General features: G+C 22.2%; 8 protein-coding genes across 8 annotated transcripts; 2 read left to right on the forward strand and 6 right to left on the reverse strand.

Annotated features, from left to right (window-relative positions):
- Positions 1-117: 117 nt before the first annotated feature.
- Positions 118-1945, reverse strand: DDB_G0292402 (hypothetical protein; the record flags this gene model as incomplete). Its single annotated transcript, XM_629585.1, has 2 exons — positions 118-1386; positions 1472-1945. The coding sequence occupies 2 exons, from the start codon at positions 1943-1945 to the stop codon at positions 118-120; spliced, it is 1743 nt and encodes a 580-aa protein (XP_629587.1).
- Positions 1946-2482: 537 nt separating this feature from the next.
- On the reverse strand, positions 2483-4272 carry sti1 (tetratricopeptide-like helical domain-containing protein; the record flags this gene model as incomplete). Its single annotated transcript, XM_629586.1, has 2 exons — positions 2483-4156; positions 4252-4272. The coding sequence occupies 2 exons, from the start codon at positions 4270-4272 to the stop codon at positions 2483-2485; spliced, it is 1695 nt and encodes a 564-aa protein (XP_629588.1).
- Positions 4273-5118: 846 nt separating this feature from the next.
- Positions 5119-5985, forward strand: rab4 (Rab GTPase; the record flags this gene model as incomplete). Its single annotated transcript, XM_629587.1, has 3 exons — positions 5119-5300; positions 5392-5425; positions 5584-5985. The coding sequence occupies 3 exons, from the start codon at positions 5119-5121 to the stop codon at positions 5983-5985; spliced, it is 618 nt and encodes a 205-aa protein (XP_629589.1).
- A 490-nt stretch (positions 5986-6475) lies between these two features.
- DDB_G0292408 (hypothetical protein) lies at positions 6476-7309 on the forward strand (the record flags this gene model as incomplete). Its single annotated transcript, XM_629588.1, has 3 exons — positions 6476-6549; positions 6639-6768; positions 6872-7309. 3 exons carry the CDS (start codon positions 6476-6478, stop codon positions 7307-7309), a joined length of 642 nt encoding a protein of 213 aa, XP_629590.1.
- Positions 7310-7478: 169 nt separating this feature from the next.
- DDB_G0292410 (CCCH-type zinc finger-containing protein) lies at positions 7479-8779 on the reverse strand (the record flags this gene model as incomplete). The annotated part of the gene is made up of 2 exons (XM_629589.1): positions 7479-8435; positions 8615-8779. 2 exons carry the CDS (start codon positions 8777-8779, stop codon positions 7479-7481), a joined length of 1122 nt encoding a protein of 373 aa, XP_629591.1.
- Positions 8780-9573: 794 nt separating this feature from the next.
- Positions 9574-11792, reverse strand: DDB_G0292412 (transmembrane protein; the record flags this gene model as incomplete). Its single annotated transcript, XM_629590.1, has 4 exons — positions 9574-9789; positions 9912-10181; positions 10267-10485; positions 10551-11792. 4 exons carry the CDS (start codon positions 11790-11792, stop codon positions 9574-9576), a joined length of 1947 nt encoding a protein of 648 aa, XP_629592.1.
- Positions 11793-12524: 732 nt separating this feature from the next.
- Positions 12525-15287, reverse strand: DDB_G0292414 (hypothetical protein; the record flags this gene model as incomplete). Its single annotated transcript, XM_629591.1, has 4 exons — positions 12525-13920; positions 14076-14438; positions 14524-14861; positions 14946-15287. The coding sequence occupies 4 exons, from the start codon at positions 15285-15287 to the stop codon at positions 12525-12527; spliced, it is 2439 nt and encodes an 812-aa protein (XP_629593.1).
- A 384-nt stretch (positions 15288-15671) lies between these two features.
- DDB_G0292416 (TLDc domain-containing protein) lies at positions 15672-18951 on the reverse strand (the record flags this gene model as incomplete). The annotated part of the gene is made up of 4 exons (XM_629592.1): positions 15672-16893; positions 16976-17952; positions 18069-18588; positions 18878-18951. The coding sequence occupies 4 exons, from the start codon at positions 18949-18951 to the stop codon at positions 15672-15674; spliced, it is 2793 nt and encodes a 930-aa protein (XP_629594.1).
- Positions 18952-19866: the final 915 nt, after the last annotated feature.

Genomic DNA, 19866 nt, shown 5'->3' on the forward strand with positions numbered 1-19866 from the left:
TTCCTAAAAAAATGGGAAACATCAATGATATTTGAAATAATAAATATAATATATTTTATAAGTTTTAATTATTTATTAAATTTTTTTTATTTTTTTATTTTTTTATTTTTTATTTTATTAGTGAACAATTTTTGGTTTTGTACCAGTTGGTTTAATTTTAATATTTAATAAAGTTGGTAAAGAAATTTGTTTTGATTTAATTTGTTTACAAATGTCTAAAAGATTTGAAATGGTTGATATGGAATAACCTGTTCCACCAAATGATTGCATGATTAATTCATATTTTGTATCAACGGAAAGTGAAGTTGGTGGAATATGGAGTGAAGCAGATTCAGTGGAACTTGTATATTTTGGATCAGACATTGATTCCAAACCTTCATAAACACCATTATTATTTAGGACAATGAAAACAATTGGTAATTTATAACGAACTGCAACCTCCATTTCCATAGCAGAGAAACCAAAAGCACTATCACCCTGAATACAAACCACTGAACGATCAGGGAAACAAATTTGAGCGGCAACACTATACCCAACTCCAACTCCCATTGTTGCCAATGTACCAGCATCTAACCTACTTCTTGGTAGTGTTTGTGGTATACACAATCTACCGATATCCATAGTGTTTGCACCTTCATTTACAAAGATTGTATCCTCTTGAAATAATCCACCAACTCTTAATGCATTGAAAACCTTATGATAAGTCAAATATTCTTGATCATTATTTTGTGGTTCACTCATTAATGTTGCCAATGATTTTGTCTTCACTTGAATATCTTGATTTAAATTTGACCACCATGATTCTTCCATTTTCATAGATTTAATTAAACTATCTTGTGGTGGTTGTGGTTGTTCATCAGTTTCGCCAATAAATAATTTACGCATTTCAGCAATTGATAAACGTGCATCACCAACAATTGCAATTTCAGGTACAACATTTGGATTTTTAGTTTTTGAAGCTTGATTTTCATCTACATCAACAATGATGAATTTTACATCTGTTGAAAAAGTTGGTGCTTTTCCAAAATTAAACATCCAATTCAATCTTGCACCCAATACCAATACGACATCAGCATTTTTCAAAGCATAGGATCTTGCTGCACCAACTACTAATGGATGATCATCTCTAAGTAATCCTTTACCCATTGGTGATGGTAAGAATGGTATTTTAGTGGCTTCTATAAATTCTAATAATTCATTTTCACTTCTACAATAGGCTGCACCTTTACCACCAATTACCAATGGTCTCTTTGCTTCACTCAATAATTGTACTGCATCTTTAATCAATTTCATATCTGGTACAACCGATTTAATTGCAATTGTACCATATCCTGCTGCTTCTCTAATATTTGGTGATTCTTTACATTTTGATTTAATTAAATCTGCCTTTTTTTTTTTAAAATAAAAAAAAATAGAAAATATTAATAAAATTATTTAATTATATTTTATTATATAATATTATTATATTTACTGGAATTTGAATATAAACTGGACCAGGTCTATTTGATAATGAAGTTTCAATTGCATCTTTTAAGATTTCTGGAAAATGATCGATTTCAGTTAGATAATAACATTTTTTACAATAGAGTTCAGCAGATTCAAATTGTTTACATTCTTGGAAACCACCTTTACCAACTAATGATTGATCAATACTTGATGATAATAAAATCATTGGCCAACCATTTGATTGAGCATTTAATACACCTGCCAATGCATGAACTACACCAGGACCACTAACTGTCATACATAATCCTGGTAAACCTGTTAAATATCCAACAATTGATGCTGCATAACTACAACTTTGTTCATTACGAAATCCAAAAAATCCAACACCTTGTGCTTGTAATTCATATGCAATTGGTGTAATTGGTACACCAACTATACCAAATACTTTTTCAATTGCACTATTTTTAATTGATTTTGCTATAATTTCAACACCATCCATTATTAATTATTATTTATTATTTATTTATTTATTTATTTATTTATTTATTTATTTATTATTATTATTATTATTTGTATTATATTATTTGTTAAAAATAGGAATGAAAATGATTGTTTTACAAAAAATAAAATAAAAAAATAAATAAATTTTTAATTTAAATTAAAAAAAAAAAAAAAAAAAAAAAAAAAAAAACTTGCCACACTTTCAGAAAAAAACAATTCTTTTCACATTAATTATTTTTTTTTTAATTTAATTTTTTTTTTTAAAAAAAAAAGATTCTTTTTGTTCGAAAATGAAAAAAGTGTGAAATGGGAATTAAAAGACATTTTAGACATTTTTATAAATGACTATTTTTAGTTTTGGGTTTGGTTTTTTTTTTTTTTTAATTTAAATTTTATTGTTTTTCATTTTTGATTGAAAAAAAGAAAAAAAAAGAAAAAAGAAAAAAAAAAAAGAGGAAAAAAGATTTTTTGATTATTAATTTTTTGATTATTAATTTTTTAATTTTTTTTTTTTAAAATTTATTTTATTAAATATTTAACCTAATTTAACTATACCAGCATTAACTAATTTTTGGAATTTAGCCATAATTAATGGATTTTTAAGATGATCTTGAGCAGCAGCAGGATTTTCAGACATATCTTTTAAGATTTGATTCATGATTGGATCAGAGAGAATCTTTTGAATTTCTGGATCTTTGGCAGCTTGTTGAAGACGTTCTTCATCGGTGAGAGTACTTTGTAATTTAGTGAGAGCGGCGACAGTCTTTCTTGAGAGATCCAAGAGTTCAGGATTGTTGGCTTCAATTCTTAAACCTTGATCATAGACCTCCAAAGCTTGTTGATACTCTCTCATTGCGAATAAGGCAGTACCTTTTCTAATGTAACCTTTGATGAATGTTGGCTCCAATTCGATACATTTATCGGCATCCTTGATTGCCAATTTATATTCTAACAATTTGCTATAGGCTGCGGAACGATTGCTATAGATTGTGTGGTCCTTTGGATTACGACGAATTGCCTCCTCGAAACATTTGATTGCCTCTGGGAATTCACCTTTTTTAAAGTGTTCAACACCTTTATTCTTTTCAATGATTGATTGATCCACAGAGAGATAAGCCTCATCGTCACGTTGTTTCTTTAACTTTTCAATCTTTTTCATGTTTGCAGTGGTGTCTGCATTCTTATCCTCAAGTACTGCACTGCTGTAGGCTTTGTATGCATCGTCGAGTTGATTCTTCTTTAAGTAAATATTACCCAAACGAGTGTAAACCTTTGATTTAACTCTATAGTCTGCACGAATCTCTTGTGCCTTCTCCAATGCCTTCTTACAGGTTTCAATGGCTTCATCAAGTTTTTGTTGTTCAATTAAAACTGCTGCCTTATTATTCATTGCTAAAATATCACTTGAATCCAATTCAACTGCTTTATCATAATGTACAATTGCTTGTTCAAATTCTTTCTTTGCATATGCTTTATTACCTAAATCTCTTTCTTTTTGTGATTCTGTCATTGGTGGTGCTTCTGGTTTCTTTGGTGCTTCTGTTGGTTTTGGTTGTTGTGGTGTTGGTGTTGGTTGTTGTGGTGTTGGTGTTGGTTGTTGTGGTGTTGGTTGTTGTGATTGTGGTGGTGCTCCTGGTCCTTGATTAATATCAACACCTAATAAAACACCAAGACAAGTACTAAAACGTTGATCGGCAATATACTGTGAGAAAAGTGATGGATTCTTTGAAATTTGATCCATGATTGCAACGAAATCTGGTTGTTGGAAGAATGGTGCTGTCTTTGGATTGAAACGAAGTTTTGTTAAATTTTGTGCAGAGAAAAGGTTTGCCATTGCTGAAGCTGGGTCTTTTGCACCAGTTGTGGCGTATTGTGCATCCTCTAATGCATCTTCTAATTGTTGATTGGTTGGATCAATCTTTAAACCAGCCTCTGCTGATTTCTCTGCTTCTTCGAAACGACCCAATTTATAGAGTGCATTGGTTTCTCTTAAATAACCTTTTGACCAATCTGGTTTCAATTCAATTGCTTTCTTTGCATCTGTTAATGCATCTTCATTCTTATCTAATGCAAGTAATGATGCTGATCTATTACTATATAAAATATGATTACTTGGATCTAATTCAATTGCTTGATCAAAACATTTCACTGCTGAATTATAATCTTTACTTGAAAATGCAGCATTACCTTGATTTTTAAATTCTGTTGCCTGTGTAAAAAAAAATAAATAAATTAAAATAAAAAATTTGTTAATAAAAAAAAAATTAAAAATAAAAAATAAAAAAATAAAAAATTATTATTTACCTTTTGTGCGTTTTCACTCATTTTTTTATTTTTTATATATATATTTTGCAAGTCCAAAAATAAAATAAAATAATAAAAAAAAAAAAAAAAAATTAAAAAATAAAATTAAAAAAAAAAATGAAAAAAAAAAAAAATGAAAAAAATTGAAAAATGAAAATCACCAGAATTTTTAAAAAAATTTAATTTGGAAATCTATTAAATTTCAAGATTTTATAAGGGTTTTTTTAGTCAATTTGTATTAATTCGTTCCTTTTCGCTAAAATTAAAAAAAATGAAATAAAATAAAACTCTTTTGTTGATTCCATTTAAATCCTGATAAATTTTTTTTTTTTATTATTTTAGCGAAAAGGAATGAATGAATTAACACAAATTGAGTAACCTAACGGACAAATTGGTAACCGGAAATTAGAAGGATTTGAAGTTTCCCTTTTACTGGAAATTTTTTTTTATTTATTTATTAACTGACTAATTTATTTAAGACCACAATGTGACCAAAAGATTCTTTTATTATCTAAATTTAGATAATAAATCAAAAAAAAAAAAAAAAAAATGAAAAATAAAAAAAAAAAAAAAAAAAAATTTTGGGAGTGTTTGGAAAAGTTGGATACTTATTAAAAAATAAAAAAAATTAAAAAAAAAAATAAAAAAAAATAAAAAATAAAAAATTAAAAAAAATTTTTTGAAAAAAAAAAAATAAAAGAAAGCGAGACGTTGTGAAACAGAGAAATAATTAAAGAAATAAACAAATAAACAAACAAACAACAAACGAATAAACAAACAAATAAATAAGCAAATACATAAATAATAAATAAATAAATAAATAAATAAAACAAAATAAAAATATAGATATATATATATAAAACAAAAATGGGAAAACCTTTATATCTTGTTAAATTTATAATTATTGGTAGTCAATCAGTTGGTAAAAGTTGTCTTTTATTTAGATTCATTGATAATAAATTTAAAAGTCAATCAACTCATACAATTGGTGTAGATTTTTCATCAAGGGTTGTAGATATTCAAGGGAAAAATGTTAAATTACAGATTTGGTTTGTATTTTAAAATATAAAATTAAAACTTTTTTTTTTTTTTTTTTATTAATTTAAATATATATTAACTCTATTACAATTAATTTTTTAGGGATACTGCCGGACAAGAAAGATTTAGATCAGTTGTAAGTAGAGTTTATATATATATATATTATTGAAAAAAATAAAAATAAAAATAAAAAAATAAAATAAACAAGTTTTTAATAATAATAATAATAATAATAATAATAATAATAATAATAATAATAATAATAATAATAATAATATCAAATAAATCGAATAGGTTATTTCATATTATAGAGGATCAGCAGGTGTCGCATTAGTTTATGATGTTACAAATCGTGAATCATACAATCATATCACAAATTGGTTATCAGATGTTAAATCACTTGCATCACCAGATGTAACAATTATTTTAGTTGGAAATAAAGCAGATTTAACAGAACAAAGAGAAGTTACATTCTTGGAAGCATCTAGAATAGCTCAAGAGAATGGATTATTATTTATGGAAACTTCAGCCCTTACTGGTGAAGGTGTTGAAGAAATGTTTTTAAAGTGTACTCGTACAATCATGACAAAAATTGATAGTGGTGAAGTTAATTTAGAACATTTAGGTGTACAAATATCTTCAGATTCTGGTAATGTTACAAAGAAACCTGGTGATTCATCTAATTGTAGTTGTTGAAAAAAAAGAGAATTTTAAAAAAGAGAATTAAAAAAAAAAAAAAAAAAAAAAAAAAAAAACCCATCGATTTCAAATAAACAAGTATATACACATATATTTTTTCATGTAAATAATAATAATAACAATAAAAACAATTCATGACAAAAAAAAAAAAAAAAAAAAAAAAACCAAGATCTTTTTTTTAAAACAAGATTTTCTTTTTATTATTCTTATAAAAAAACGAATTTAAAAAATAAAAAATAAAAAAAAAAAAAAAAAAAAAAAAAAATCGATATTTTATTTTTTTATTTTTTTTTATTTTTTTATTTTTTCTACACATTAAAACAAATAAATTAAAACATATAATTTATATTATGATATCATAAGAAAAGATAAATTTATAAAACAAGAAATAAATAAATAAATAATAAATAAATAAACAAATAGGAAATATATATATGAATAAATAAAAAAAAATAAAAAAAATAAAAAAAATAAAAAAAAGAAAACGATGGGAAATACAGTAGTTAAAAAAGCGTCAAACATAAATGAATTTAAACAAGATGTTTTCAAAATAAATTCACTGTATGTTGTTTTTTAAAAAAACATCCAAAATTTGAAGAAACAATATATGAACATCACGATTCTAATAAAAAAAAAACATTTTTATAAAGGATTAATAATAGGAATAAAAAAGCTACAGATACAAATATATATATAACATTATCAGTCGATATACCAGATAATGAAATAGTTACAGAAACCATTTTATGGAAATTACTTGTTAATGTTTCAATTTTAGTTGTATGTACTAACATTTCATAAATTAATATAAATTTGATACTAATTGAAAATAATAAATTAATAAAATTAATATATATATAATAATAATAATAAAAATTTATAGTTTAATAAAAAAAATGATGGAAATTATAAAAATGAAGAACCAATATTAAATTCAAAATTAACATTTGGAGAATTTTATAGTTTTTTAAATAATATACAATTATATTTTGAAAAAGAAGATTCAAAAAATAAAAATAATTCAACAACAATAGCAACAACAACAACAACAGCGGAAGAAAAATTTAAAATTGAAGAAGAGGAGGATAATCTTTGTCCAATTTGTTTTGATAAAGAAGCAACATTTGTTGTATCAAGTGATTGTTTTCATGCATTTTGTCCTGAATGTGCAGAGGATTGGAAATCAAGATCAAATTTATGTCCACTTTGTAGAAGAGAAAATAATAATTCAAATAAATTAGATTTTATATTAATTGAAGATATTCAAAATGAACCCTTATTGGATTTTATTAGTAATATTTTAATTCAAATAAAAAAATAATAAACAACAATGTATCATATATAAAAAAAAAAAAAAAAAAAAAATGATTGTATATTTTTAGATATTTTTTTTTTATTTTTTTTTTATTATTTTTTTTTTAATTTTTTTTTTAATTTTTTTTTTTCTTTTAATTTAAAATTATATATATATTGATATTATTAATTCTAATTTATTCATCACTTGCTTCTTCTTCTTCATATTCTCCTTCTTCTTCATCATCATCCTCCTCTTCATCATCACCATCTTCATCATCATCATCATCATCATCATCATCATCATCATCATCTGAAGGTAAAACACCACCATCAGTGAATAAACTTGTATTAATTTGATTTGCTAAAGCAGCGATTTCTTCTTCAGATTTCTCATATTCTTTAGATTTAGTATCGATAGCAGATTCATCATCTACAAAGAGATCAGGATTGAAAACAAACATTTCTCTACCACTCATAGAGGTCTTACCAGCTTTAATATCAGCAAGACGTTTGTCTTGGGCGTCTTTGGCTGCTTTTTCTTTTTGTAATCTTTTCTCTTCTTTCCATCTTAAGAAAGTTTCTAAAGTGACAGGAGTTGATTTTGTTAATTTTGCTCTCTCCTCTTCAATCAATTCTTCGATTGGTATTTCTTCAACTTCATCCTCCTCTCTTGACTTCTTCTTTTTTAATTGGTACCCTTCTGGCAAACAATGTTGATATGCACATTTCTCACCACCATTTGGACACTCCCAGAACCAACCATACTTTTTACTCTCGATTGCGTCTAAAAAGAATTTACAAATGATTGCTGTTGGTTTGGCTTTGTTTTCAGTTGTTCTCTTCTTTTCAACAACTGATTTCAATTTTGCTTCATCCCAATTCTCCATTGTATCCTCATCTTTACGACGATCAGTGTAAATATCAATCTTTTCAGATTTTCTACCTGCTGCTAAATCATGTGCAAACTTACATCTATTACCTTTTGGACATGTTACACCTTGTTTAAAATATTCACACACAATACTCTTTGGATCAACACCTAATGGTACTTTACTTTGTACAATTGTATTTACTAAAATTGATTCTGCTTCTTTCTTTGCTTTCTCTGCTAATTCTTTATCTCTTTTAGCTTTTTCTTTCAATGCTGCTTCCTAAAAATATTAATAAAAAAAAAAAATTTTAATTGGGGGTTTTTTTTTTTTTTTTTTTTTTTTTTTTTTTTTTTTTTTTTGTGATTAAATTGATATTTATATAAAATTATTGATAGATTGATAATATTTGAATTAATTTTCATTATTATTGTTGGAATAAAATTTCTGTATTTTTTTACCTTATTTTGAAGACCAGAGTGCTTAACTTGGGCTTCAACTTGAGATACATAAGCTGCAACTTTTTTACTCTTATTTTTATTTTTTAAACCAAAGGTTTTATCTTCAACCTTTTTCTTTTTTTCTTTTTCAACTGTTTTTTTTGATTGGGCTTGTTTTGGTGGCATTTTATCTTAAAAAACCTTTATTGATAATTTTACAATAATATATCTATTTATATATATATAAAATAAAATTTGTTAGAAAAAAAAAAAATGAAAAAAAAAAAAATGGGCGGAAAAAAAAAATAAAAAAAAAAAAAAAATAAAAAAATGAAAAACAAAAAATAAAAAAAAAATAAAAAAATTCACGCAAAATTAATGAAGTTCTATTTGTTTTTTGATTTAAGAGTATTTTTTTTTTTTTTTTTATTTAACAGATTTTAAAAAAGGAATATATTAAGAAAAATGAATTGATTAAAATATTTGAGAAAATTTTTATAATTTAAAATATCTCCCCCTTTCTCACCACAATATTTGTTTATAAAAAAAAAATTGAAAAAAAAAAAAAATTTTATTTTTAATTTTTCTAATTTTTTTTTTTTTAATAATGATTTAATTTAATTTATTTTTAAATATGGATTAAGTATAGATAAATAGAGAACTCAAAAATACACAAAATGATATAAAAAATGAATGTATCCATTCTGTTTTTTTGAATTTTTAAAATTTTAATTAAAAAAAAAAAAAAAAAAAAAAAAAAAAAAATTAAAAACAAAATCCATTGATTTTTTTTATATTTTGTATGATTTGTATTGTATATTTTTGGGTGCTCTATTTTTATATACTATATTCAAATTAAAAATTAATAAAATTAAATCAATTTTTTTAATAAAAAAAAACATCAAAAAATAAAAATAAAAATAAAAATAAAAATAAAAAATCTGGAAAATCTCTTTTTTTTTTTTTGGAAATACTTTTATTTATAATTTTCTTCTTTTATATCTTGTAATAATTTTTGAAATTACTGCATTCTTTTTCAAAAGAGCAGGATTAACAGATTCATCAACAGATTCTGGCAATTGTCTGTGTTTTCCAGCCAACATTAACGCTATAAATACTAATTTTGAATAAGTTGATAAAGTTATACTAATTGATAATCCAACATTTCCAAAAGCTGAAATCGCTTCGAATAATATCTAAAATATTTTTTTTTAAAATTTTTTTTAATTATTTATTAGTAAAAATTGTTATTGTTGTTATTATTGTTGTTGTTGATTTACTACTAATAATAATAATTTAATTTATAATTAATACTTACTTGAAATACAGTGATTACACCACTTTCTAAAAGTTGGCTTTCAAAAATAGCAATAAATAAAATACAAATATATGGAACGAAAATATCACGAATTAAAACTTCTTTCATAACTTCTCTACTTTGATTACTATATTTATTATTAACAGCAGACCTTCTCAATGAAATAATGAATGGATATGATGAAACAAACATTAATCCAACAAATAATAATAAAACTGATTCACTTAATAAATTTAAATCAACTGAATTAAATCCGCATGTACGGGTACTCTAATAATAATAATAAATAATAATAAAAGTATTAATATATGTAAATAAATAATTAAAAAAAAAAAAAAAAAAAAAAAAAACTTACAATTGAAGAAAAGTAATAATTTAAAAGTATAGTACCATAATTCATATTTGTGAATGCTTTATCATTTACATCTAATAAAGCCATTAATGCAATTTGTGATACATTAAAAATACACCAAATTACAAATAATTGAACAGTTTCTTTATATGGGAAAAGATGAGTGAAAATTGAACGTGGATTTTCTAATAAATTTCTATATGGTTCTGGATCTTTTGTAAACTTTTAAAAATAAAATAAATTAATAATTAATATTGTATTGTATTGTATTGTATTGTAATAATTACTTTTGAAACTACTAATAAAATAATTCTTAAAAAAACAGGAAATAAAGTATTTCCTAAGAAAATTAAAATTGATAATGTAATTAATAAAAAATATTTTTCATTAATTTGAATTAAACTATCACTAAATAATGCTAAACCAGCATTATTAAATGCAGAGAATGTATGAAATAATGACCACCACCAACCATTTACTCCATTAGCTTTCATTATTGATCTAGCTGATTCACTACCTGCTATATATGCACCAATACTTATAAATCCTAATATATAAATTGTTATAATATAACATGGTATAATTACTAATAATTTACCCAATGATCTATATTCCATATTATCTTCATAACTATTTAAATTTAATGGTTTTGATAATTGTCTTTGCTGTTGTTGATGTTCTTGTTGCTCTTGTAATTCTTGTAATGAATCAATACGATTAATATCAATATTAACTTCTTTTTGTATTGATTGTGAATCATTTGTATTATTATTATTATTTGTACTATTATTTGTACTCTTATTTAAAGTTGAGTTTGTTGTGGTAGTGGTAGTGGTGGTTGTTGAAGGTTGTTGTTGTTGTTGTTGTTGTTGTTGTTGTTGTTGTTGTTGTTGTTGTTGTTGTTGTTGTTGTTGTTGTTGTTGTTGTTGAATAATTGGAGAAGAAGGTGAATCTAAAGAGAATTTCCTTGATTTTTTATCAATTTTCCCAACTATTGGAATATTGTAATGATGCGGAGCATTATCATCTTGAAAACCATTTGGAAGATTATGATCAATTGGTGAATCTAATTTTAAAATTCCACCAATTTCAATATCGTTATCATCATGTTCTTCATTATTATTATTATTATGTTGATAGCTTTCATCATCATTATCATCATTTTCTTCATTATTATTATTATCATTTTCATCATCATCATCTTTAAAATCATGATGTGGTAAATGACTATGAATTATTGTTGAAATTAAATCTGGTGAAGCATTTGCTGCTGAAATTATTGAACTATTACTATAAACTGATCTAATGAAAAAACGACGTAGTAATACTATTGGTAATGTTAATAATACTGTGGAGCCTAATTGAACTAATATGACCAATAAAAATAAAGTTCCACTTGACCAACCGCTTATATCAACTGTCACTAATCCTGTGGTTGTTAATGCTGAATAACCAATATATAAACAATCTATAAATGGTACTTCAAATTCTATAAGTTTAATTAACACCGATCCAATAAACCCGACCATTACAAAATAAATTAAATGAAATCTAAAAAAGTAATTTTTATCAATTAATGCTATAATTTTATTTATTAATTGTTTAAGTTTAATTTTAAAATATTTTCTTATATTAATTTTCATTTTTTCCTTTCTGTTGTTCTATTTTTCCTATTTATTGTGTGTGTTTTGACTTTTTTGAATTTTTTTTTTTTTTTTCCTATTTATTATATGTGTGTTGTTTGATTATATTTTTTTTTTTTTTTTTTTTTTTTTTTTATTTATAAAATGATTAATATACTTATTAGTATATTTATTATTACTAAATATATAAACTTCGAATTTTATTTTCCTTTTTTTTTTTTTTTTTTTTTTGTATTTTTTATTTTTTTTTGTATTTTTTTGTTTTGTTTTTTGTTTTGTTTTTTTTTTTTAAAATTTTTTTTTTTTTATTTTTTTTTTTTTTTGAAAAAGTTATCGATTAGGGGTTAATTATAACCTGGTAAATTAAATTTGTTTTTTTTTATTTTTTTCTAATTTTTATTTTTTACAACATTTTAAAACGTTTTCAATTTTTCGATATTTTTTGTAATAGGTCAAAAAAGATTTTTCAGAAAAGAAGATTTTTTGAACTTTTTCTGTTTAGATTTTTAAAATGAGATATTTGAAAAAAAAACAAAATTATTTTTTTTGTTTTTTTTTTATTATTTATCACAAAAGTAAAAAAAAAAAAAAATGTTTGAAAAAAAAAAAAAAAATAATTTATTTAAATAATTCTAATAATTCTTTTTTAACTTGATGTTTATCAATATCATTTGAAGTTTGATTTGAATTAATTAATTCTTTTAATTGTTCAGAACAAGATTGCTTATCTAAATTTGAATTATTAATTATAGATTTAAAAGCATTTAAACAAATATCTTTTCTTTGAGAGTGACCATTTCTATCAAGTTCTTCTTCACCCAATTCTAATGCCACTTGAATTTGTAACATTTCATTAAAGATATGTTTAATAGAGATTGAAATATGATTTGATTTTGGTAAACATGGTAAACAATGACAATAGATTTCATTCAATAAATCTAATTGAGCTAAACGAATAAAACGATCAGCATCGAAAATCACCTCTTCAACACCTATCTGACTCATTAAATATTTATAAATCTCTTTTCCAATATTTTTACCAACTGATTGATTATCAAATTCAATTAAATGTTTACTAATCTTTGGAATTGTATTTGTTAAACATTCTAAAATTGTAAACATAATCTTTGATATAATATCACTATCAATATTTTTCTTTTTTTTTTTACCATTTGAATCAACTTCATCTTCTTCATCTTCTTCATCTTCATCTTCATCTTCATCATCAATTGTATCATCTAATTCAATTGATTTTGAAGAATTTAATAATTTCATATAAACTGATAAAATAATTGTTTCTAAATATTGTGATTTATAGAGTTGATCATGAATAAATAATTGCATTAATTTATCCAATGTAACAATACAAGATGGTGCATACTTTGAAATTGATTTCCAATTTTTAACAACAAATTGTGATAATCTTTCAATTGTAGTTTCAATGAATGGTTGATATAAAATTTGACATGATAATGCAATATTACCAATCGCTTGAATGATATGAATTGTCATTGATTTATACTTTTGAACTGGTTTAACAATCTCTGCCAATAATGGATTTAAAATCTTTGGTAAATAAATATCTTGAATTAATGATTTCTTTTCATTATATTCATTAGTTTCTTTTTGTTGTTGTTGTTGATTTAAATTTCTATTTAATGAAATTATAAACTCTGAAAATATAATTGGATCTGCTAAAACTGGTGCATAAATTAAAAATTCCTCTGCATATTGGAATGAATCTTTAATAATACGAATTATTGATATTAAATTTAAAATGATTGAACTTCTAATACGTTGAAAGAAAGCTTGTGCACCTTTAGTTAAATTACTCTTTACATATTCTCTAATATCACCAATACATTCTAATAAAGTTTTAAATATTTCAATTAATATTAATTGACATTCTTCACTAGATTTTAAACATGCATTTGATACACCAATTCTTAAACTATTAATAATATTAACTGTAACTTTTCTATTTTCTTTATTACAAATATTATCTTTTTTAATCCTATAAATAAATAAATAAATAAATAAATAAATAAATAAATAAATAAATAAATAAATAAATAAATAAATAAATAAATAAATAAATATATTAATAAATTAATATTATTATTATTATTATTTTTATTATTTTATTAAAAAATAAAAATAAAAACATACATTGATAAATAAGAATTAAAAATAAAATTTGATAATGATTTATCTTTAATATAAATTGATGAATAACCACATAAAATACCAAAGAAAATTGAAGATGATTCTTTATTAATATTTTCAATTAATTGTTTTGATAATAATTCTAAAAGTTTAATATCAACACTATTTTCCAAACCCATTGCTGAAACTTTTAATTTATTTGAATCAACCATTGATGATTCATCTTCGTCATCACTTTCATCATCATCATCACTATCATCATCGTTTGTACTTTCAATTTTTGATGATTTATATGGTAAATATAATTGAAAGAATTGACCTAAAACTTGTGTTAAATCTTCATAAATTACTTCATCTTCTTTTAAACTATTTATTATTATTATTAAAAATTAATATAAAACAAAAAATAAATAATAATAAATAATTATAAATAATTTATAATAATAATTACATATAAATTTTAATTAACGATTCAACTAATTTAATATTATTAATTATTAATAATGGTGAAGTTTGCATTAAAATAACCATAAAATCAATAATTGATTTAATTGAAGATTGTGAGAAACCTGATCTATTTATATCCACTGTTACTAAATGTTGAATGAATTGAGTTGAATATGATTCAATAGTATCTTCATAAATTTGTAAAAGTGATGTAAATGATCTTAATACTTCAAATTTCATATCTTCATCAAAACTTTCTAAAAAATGTGGAAATAATAAATTCTCAATAATATCTTTTAAATAAACTGTGAATGAATTACTATGTTTAACATATCTTGATAACTTTATAAACAATAGTTTTATTAATATAAATTTTACATTAAAAATGAAATAAAATAAAATAAAATTAAATAAAAAATACTTTACATTTCCTAAAATTATTAAAGATTTTTTATATAATTCAACATCTGATTTTAAAGTTTCAGATGTTTGTGATGATGATGATGATGATGATGATGATGATGATGATGATGATGATGATGATGATGATGATGATGATGATGATTTAATTTGTTCAGATTTTATTTTAAGTACAAATATGAATCTATTTATATTATCATTTGTTGATTGTTCAGTTTCACAAAAGTTTTTTAAAAAGTAACTAACAATAGTTGTTGCATCTGTAATTTGAATTGCTTTAAAAAAACTTTCAAATGCTTCACTAATATCTGTTGGTATTGGTTCATTTATTTTTGATTGAGATTCCATTTATTTTATTTTGTTTGATTAATTTTAATCAAATTAAATGTTTGAAAAAAAAAAAAAAAAAAAGAAAATAAAAAAAAAAAAAAAAAAAAAACGACCTTTTTTTTCGTTTTTTATTTTATTTTGGCCCAAAAAAACTATTTTTAAATTATAAAGAAAAAAAATTATTATTATTTTAATAAAATAAACTTTTTTTTTTTAAAATTTAATTTAAAACCAAAAAATCTATTTTTAAAACTACAAAAAAAAAAAAAAAAAAAAAAAAAAAAAATTATTATCATTATTATTTGTTTATTTTTTTTTTATTTTATTTTATTTTTTTTTATTTAGTAATAAAATATAATTTATATTATAATATACTTTTTTTTTATTTTTTTTTTTTATTATTTAATATTTAAAAGAAGGTGTTTTAAGATAATGAGGATTAAAGAAATCTCTAGCATTTAAAGTTTTTTTATCATTTCCAACGACTTTACTGGAAACGGATGACCAAACTTCAATTTCCAAAACTTTAAATTCTTGACTATGAGCTAAAACATCATTATCAAAGGTATTGCATTTAACTGAACTACCATAATAAAGATCTTCATCAATCCATAACCCAAAAGCAGCCGATGAATCACCAGTACCCAACGAGATACAACCATTTGAAAACATGAAATTATCATTCTTTCTTGTCCAAGAGAATTTCTTTCTCTCTATGGTGGTTTGTTGTCCATTATTATTACCAGTACAAAATTTAAATAAAAATGTTTCACCACTTCCATAATGAACTTTTTGATCTTGTTGCCATGGATCCGATGTGTAGGCACCAAATATGGTTTTACAATCATCTTTTATAACTAAAATACAAGGTGATCTTTGTTGAACTTTTGAGAAAAACGTTCTAATACTAATACCATGCTTCAAAGTACTATAAACCAATTCAAATGGTTCATCAACTAAACGAGCTGGTAAAAAACTTTGTAACCATAACATATCATCAACTTTTAATAAATCTGATTTACCTTGAAAATGAATCGATGTTGGTGTATTTGTCGTTTTATAATTATCTAATGATGTTGTAAATGCACTATTATGACCACCACCATGTTGATTAGTTGTTGTTGCTGCTGTTGTTGTTGTTGTTGTTGTTAAATTTTCTTCTTCATCATCATCATCAATAAAATAAAAATTATTTTCATTCAAGTCTTTATTATTTGTACTTAAATCAATAGTTTCATGTGTTTGTTGAATCTTTTTTAAATTTCTATATACAGTATTATCACTAAGTAAATTCTTATCAATTGAATTATTTAATAATAAATTTGTTACTTTTCTATTTTGTAATTGAAGTTGTGGTTGTTGTAATAATTGTGATTTATTTTGATTATTATTATTATTTTGATTATTATTATTATTTTGATTATTATTATTATTATTATTATTATTACTAAAATTATTAAAATTATTTTGTTGTTGTTGTTGTTGTTGTTGATTTAAATCAATTGAAGAAAGTGTTGAATTAATTTCATCAATAACATCAATTGAAGGATCATCATAACCTAATAAAGCAATATCTTGACTTTCTGTAATCATTCTTGCTATATTTTTTGTAATACCTTCAATACTATAGTATTAAAAAATAAAAAATAAAATTAGATTTATAAAAAAGAAAATTGAAGAAAAAAAAAATTGAAAAAAAAACTTACTCTGATTTTGGTAAATATAAAGAATATTGATTATTTGATTTTTCACCTTGAGAAGCTAATTTTAATTCCCAAAAGTTCTCAATTAAAGTCGATGCTGTATATCTACATTCAAATATTGAAATTAAATCAATAGAGAAACTTAGGTCATCCTGTTTGGTATTATTTGTACATGGATGAGAATCATTTTTACAATTGTCACTATTTTGATTTTGATTTGCAATTTGAATGAATGAAAATTTCTTTAGGTTAAAATAGATTTCACCTTCAAATATAGTATCGGGAGTTGGTTGATAATAAGCCGTAGGTATATGAGTTCTTTCAGAGTTTTCTAATCTAGTCTCAATTTTATGTTGCATTTTTGCTTTATCTGTTATCGATTTAATTGTTGCTTCAATGGTTTTAATCTTTTCTCTTTGTACTTCTGGTGAATCTGATGGTGAATATCCCATTAATACCCAGGATCCTTTAATCTTTACAATACGTAATACAAATGATCCTAAATTTTTTTTACTATTTCTTGGTGATATTGAAACTCCTTCTTCCATTAAATTTGTTATATTTCCATTATTTCCATTATTTCCATTATTTGAATTATTATTATTGTTATTATTATTATTATTATTATTATTATTGTTGTTGTTGTTATTATTATTATTATTATTATTGTTATTATTATTTATTTCAAATTGTAATTGATTACTATTAGTTATACTATTTGACATATAACCTGAATGTATATCTTTAATTTCTGTAAGATCACATGATTCAACTTGTTGAATAGTTTGTGATCTAGTGTCAAATAATACAATGAATGCTGATTTATCAGATACCAATAATGCAACTGGACTAGATGTAAAGGTTTTAATCATTTTTGGTTGTAATATAGTATTAAATGTTACTAATACTAATGAATATCCAATTATAAAATGTTGATCATCAGGTATAACCTCTTTACATTTATTAATATCTGCTTCACCCTAAATAATATTAAAAAAAAAAATAAAAAAAAAATAAAAAATATAAAAAAAAAAAGTGTAAATATTTAGGAATATTATTCATAACTTGTGTATTTTATATTATATATAATACATACCAATATTCCAACCATTCTACTATCTAATCTATGAAGCAAATTAGAATTTGGAATTTGGGTGGTTGTTAAATTAAAATAATCGTCTATTTTTAAATCTTGAGGAGTATGTGCTCTTACTCCTTCTTTTGATTGATTTAGTTTGTTTATTATTGCTGTATTTGGTATTGAAGTTGTTGGTGTTGTCGAAATAGTAGAAACCGAGCTATTACTATCTTCTATGTTACTATTATCACTACTACTACTGCTATTGCTACTACTATCAGTATTATTGTTATTGTTATTAGTTTTATTGTCTTGTGTTGTTGTCGTTATATTTTCTGCCTCTGTTGATGTTGACGCAAAACTATTATTATTATTATCAAAACTAGAATTTAATGAACCAGATGACTTTTTCCTTTTAAAATATCTAAATATTGAAGAGAATGAATTTGTCGCAGGTATATGTGCTGCGTTTGTTATTGATGTTTTTTTAACTACGATATTATTATAATTTTGGTTGTTATTATTATTATTATTATAGCTTATATGATTTTGATGATTATTAATGTTATGTTTTCCTTCTTATTTTTGTTTTGTTTTTTTTTTTAATTTAAAGAAAGTAAAAAAAATGAAAAATAAAAAAAAAATTTTAATAGAGAAAAAAAAAAAAAAAATAAATAAATAATAAATAAAAAAAAATTTTAAAAAAAAATTAAAAAAAATTAAAAAAAAGGTTGAAAAGTTTTAATATTAATAAAACTTTTTAAATATTTTTTTTTTTTATTTATTTATAGGTAGGAAATTTTTATATGAAGTAATTTATTTATTACTGGTTTGATTTTGATTGATGAGGAAAAAATTTTGTTTTTTTACTTTTATTATTTATTTCGTTAGGGAGGCTCATTATTTTTTGAAAAAAATATTTTTTTTTTTGAAATTTTGTATCCTGGGTATGATTAAAAAAAAAAAAAAAAAAAAAAAAAAAAAAAAAAAAAAAATTAAATAAAATATTTTTTTAAAAAAAAAAAAGTGATACCTCTGTATTGTGTTTTAAAAAAGCAATTGTTTTTTTTTTTATCTCGATTATTAAAGAGTTGAATAATGATTAAAAAAAAAAATAATATTTTTAATAAATAATAGAAAATGAAAAAAATGTGGAAAAAAAAATTATATATATATATATAAATTATTAATTATTTAATTATTATTATTATTATAATTATTTATATGAGAGATAACATCCAAAAAAAAAAAAAAAAAAAAATTGGAAGTTTTATAAATATTAATGTATATATATTGATAAATTAAATTTAATAATGCTCTGATTTATTTTTTTTTTATTATTTTTTTTTAAGGTCCAGAAGTCTGAAATTAATTTATTAAAACGTGGCTCTCGGGGTCAATAATTAAAAATTGTGATTGAAATTTATGTGGTGAAGTTTTTGATTTTATTTTGTAACCTCTTTTTATCATTATTATTATTATTATTTTTTATTTTTTATTTCTTATTTTTAATTTTTTATTTTTTTATTTTTATTATTGTGCTATCTTACAATTATTTATTTTTTTTATTTATTTATTTATTTATTTATTTATTTATTTATTTATTTATTTATTTATTTATTTATTTATTTATTTATTTATTTATTCATTTATTTCGCACTTTTCTTTTTTATTCTATATATTATTATTATTATTTTTTTTTTTTAGGAAGTGTGAAAAAAAAAATTGTTAAAAAGGAACTTGGAATAAACTGTGAATTAAAACTTTTAAGCGATGTTTTTTTTTTTTTTTTTTTTTTTTTTAAAAAAACAAACAA

This window comes from Dictyostelium discoideum (assembly GCF_000004695.1).
Source record: "Dictyostelium discoideum AX4 chromosome 6 chromosome, whole genome shotgun sequence".
NCBI lineage: Eukaryota > Evosea > Eumycetozoa > Dictyosteliales > Dictyosteliaceae > Dictyostelium > Dictyostelium discoideum.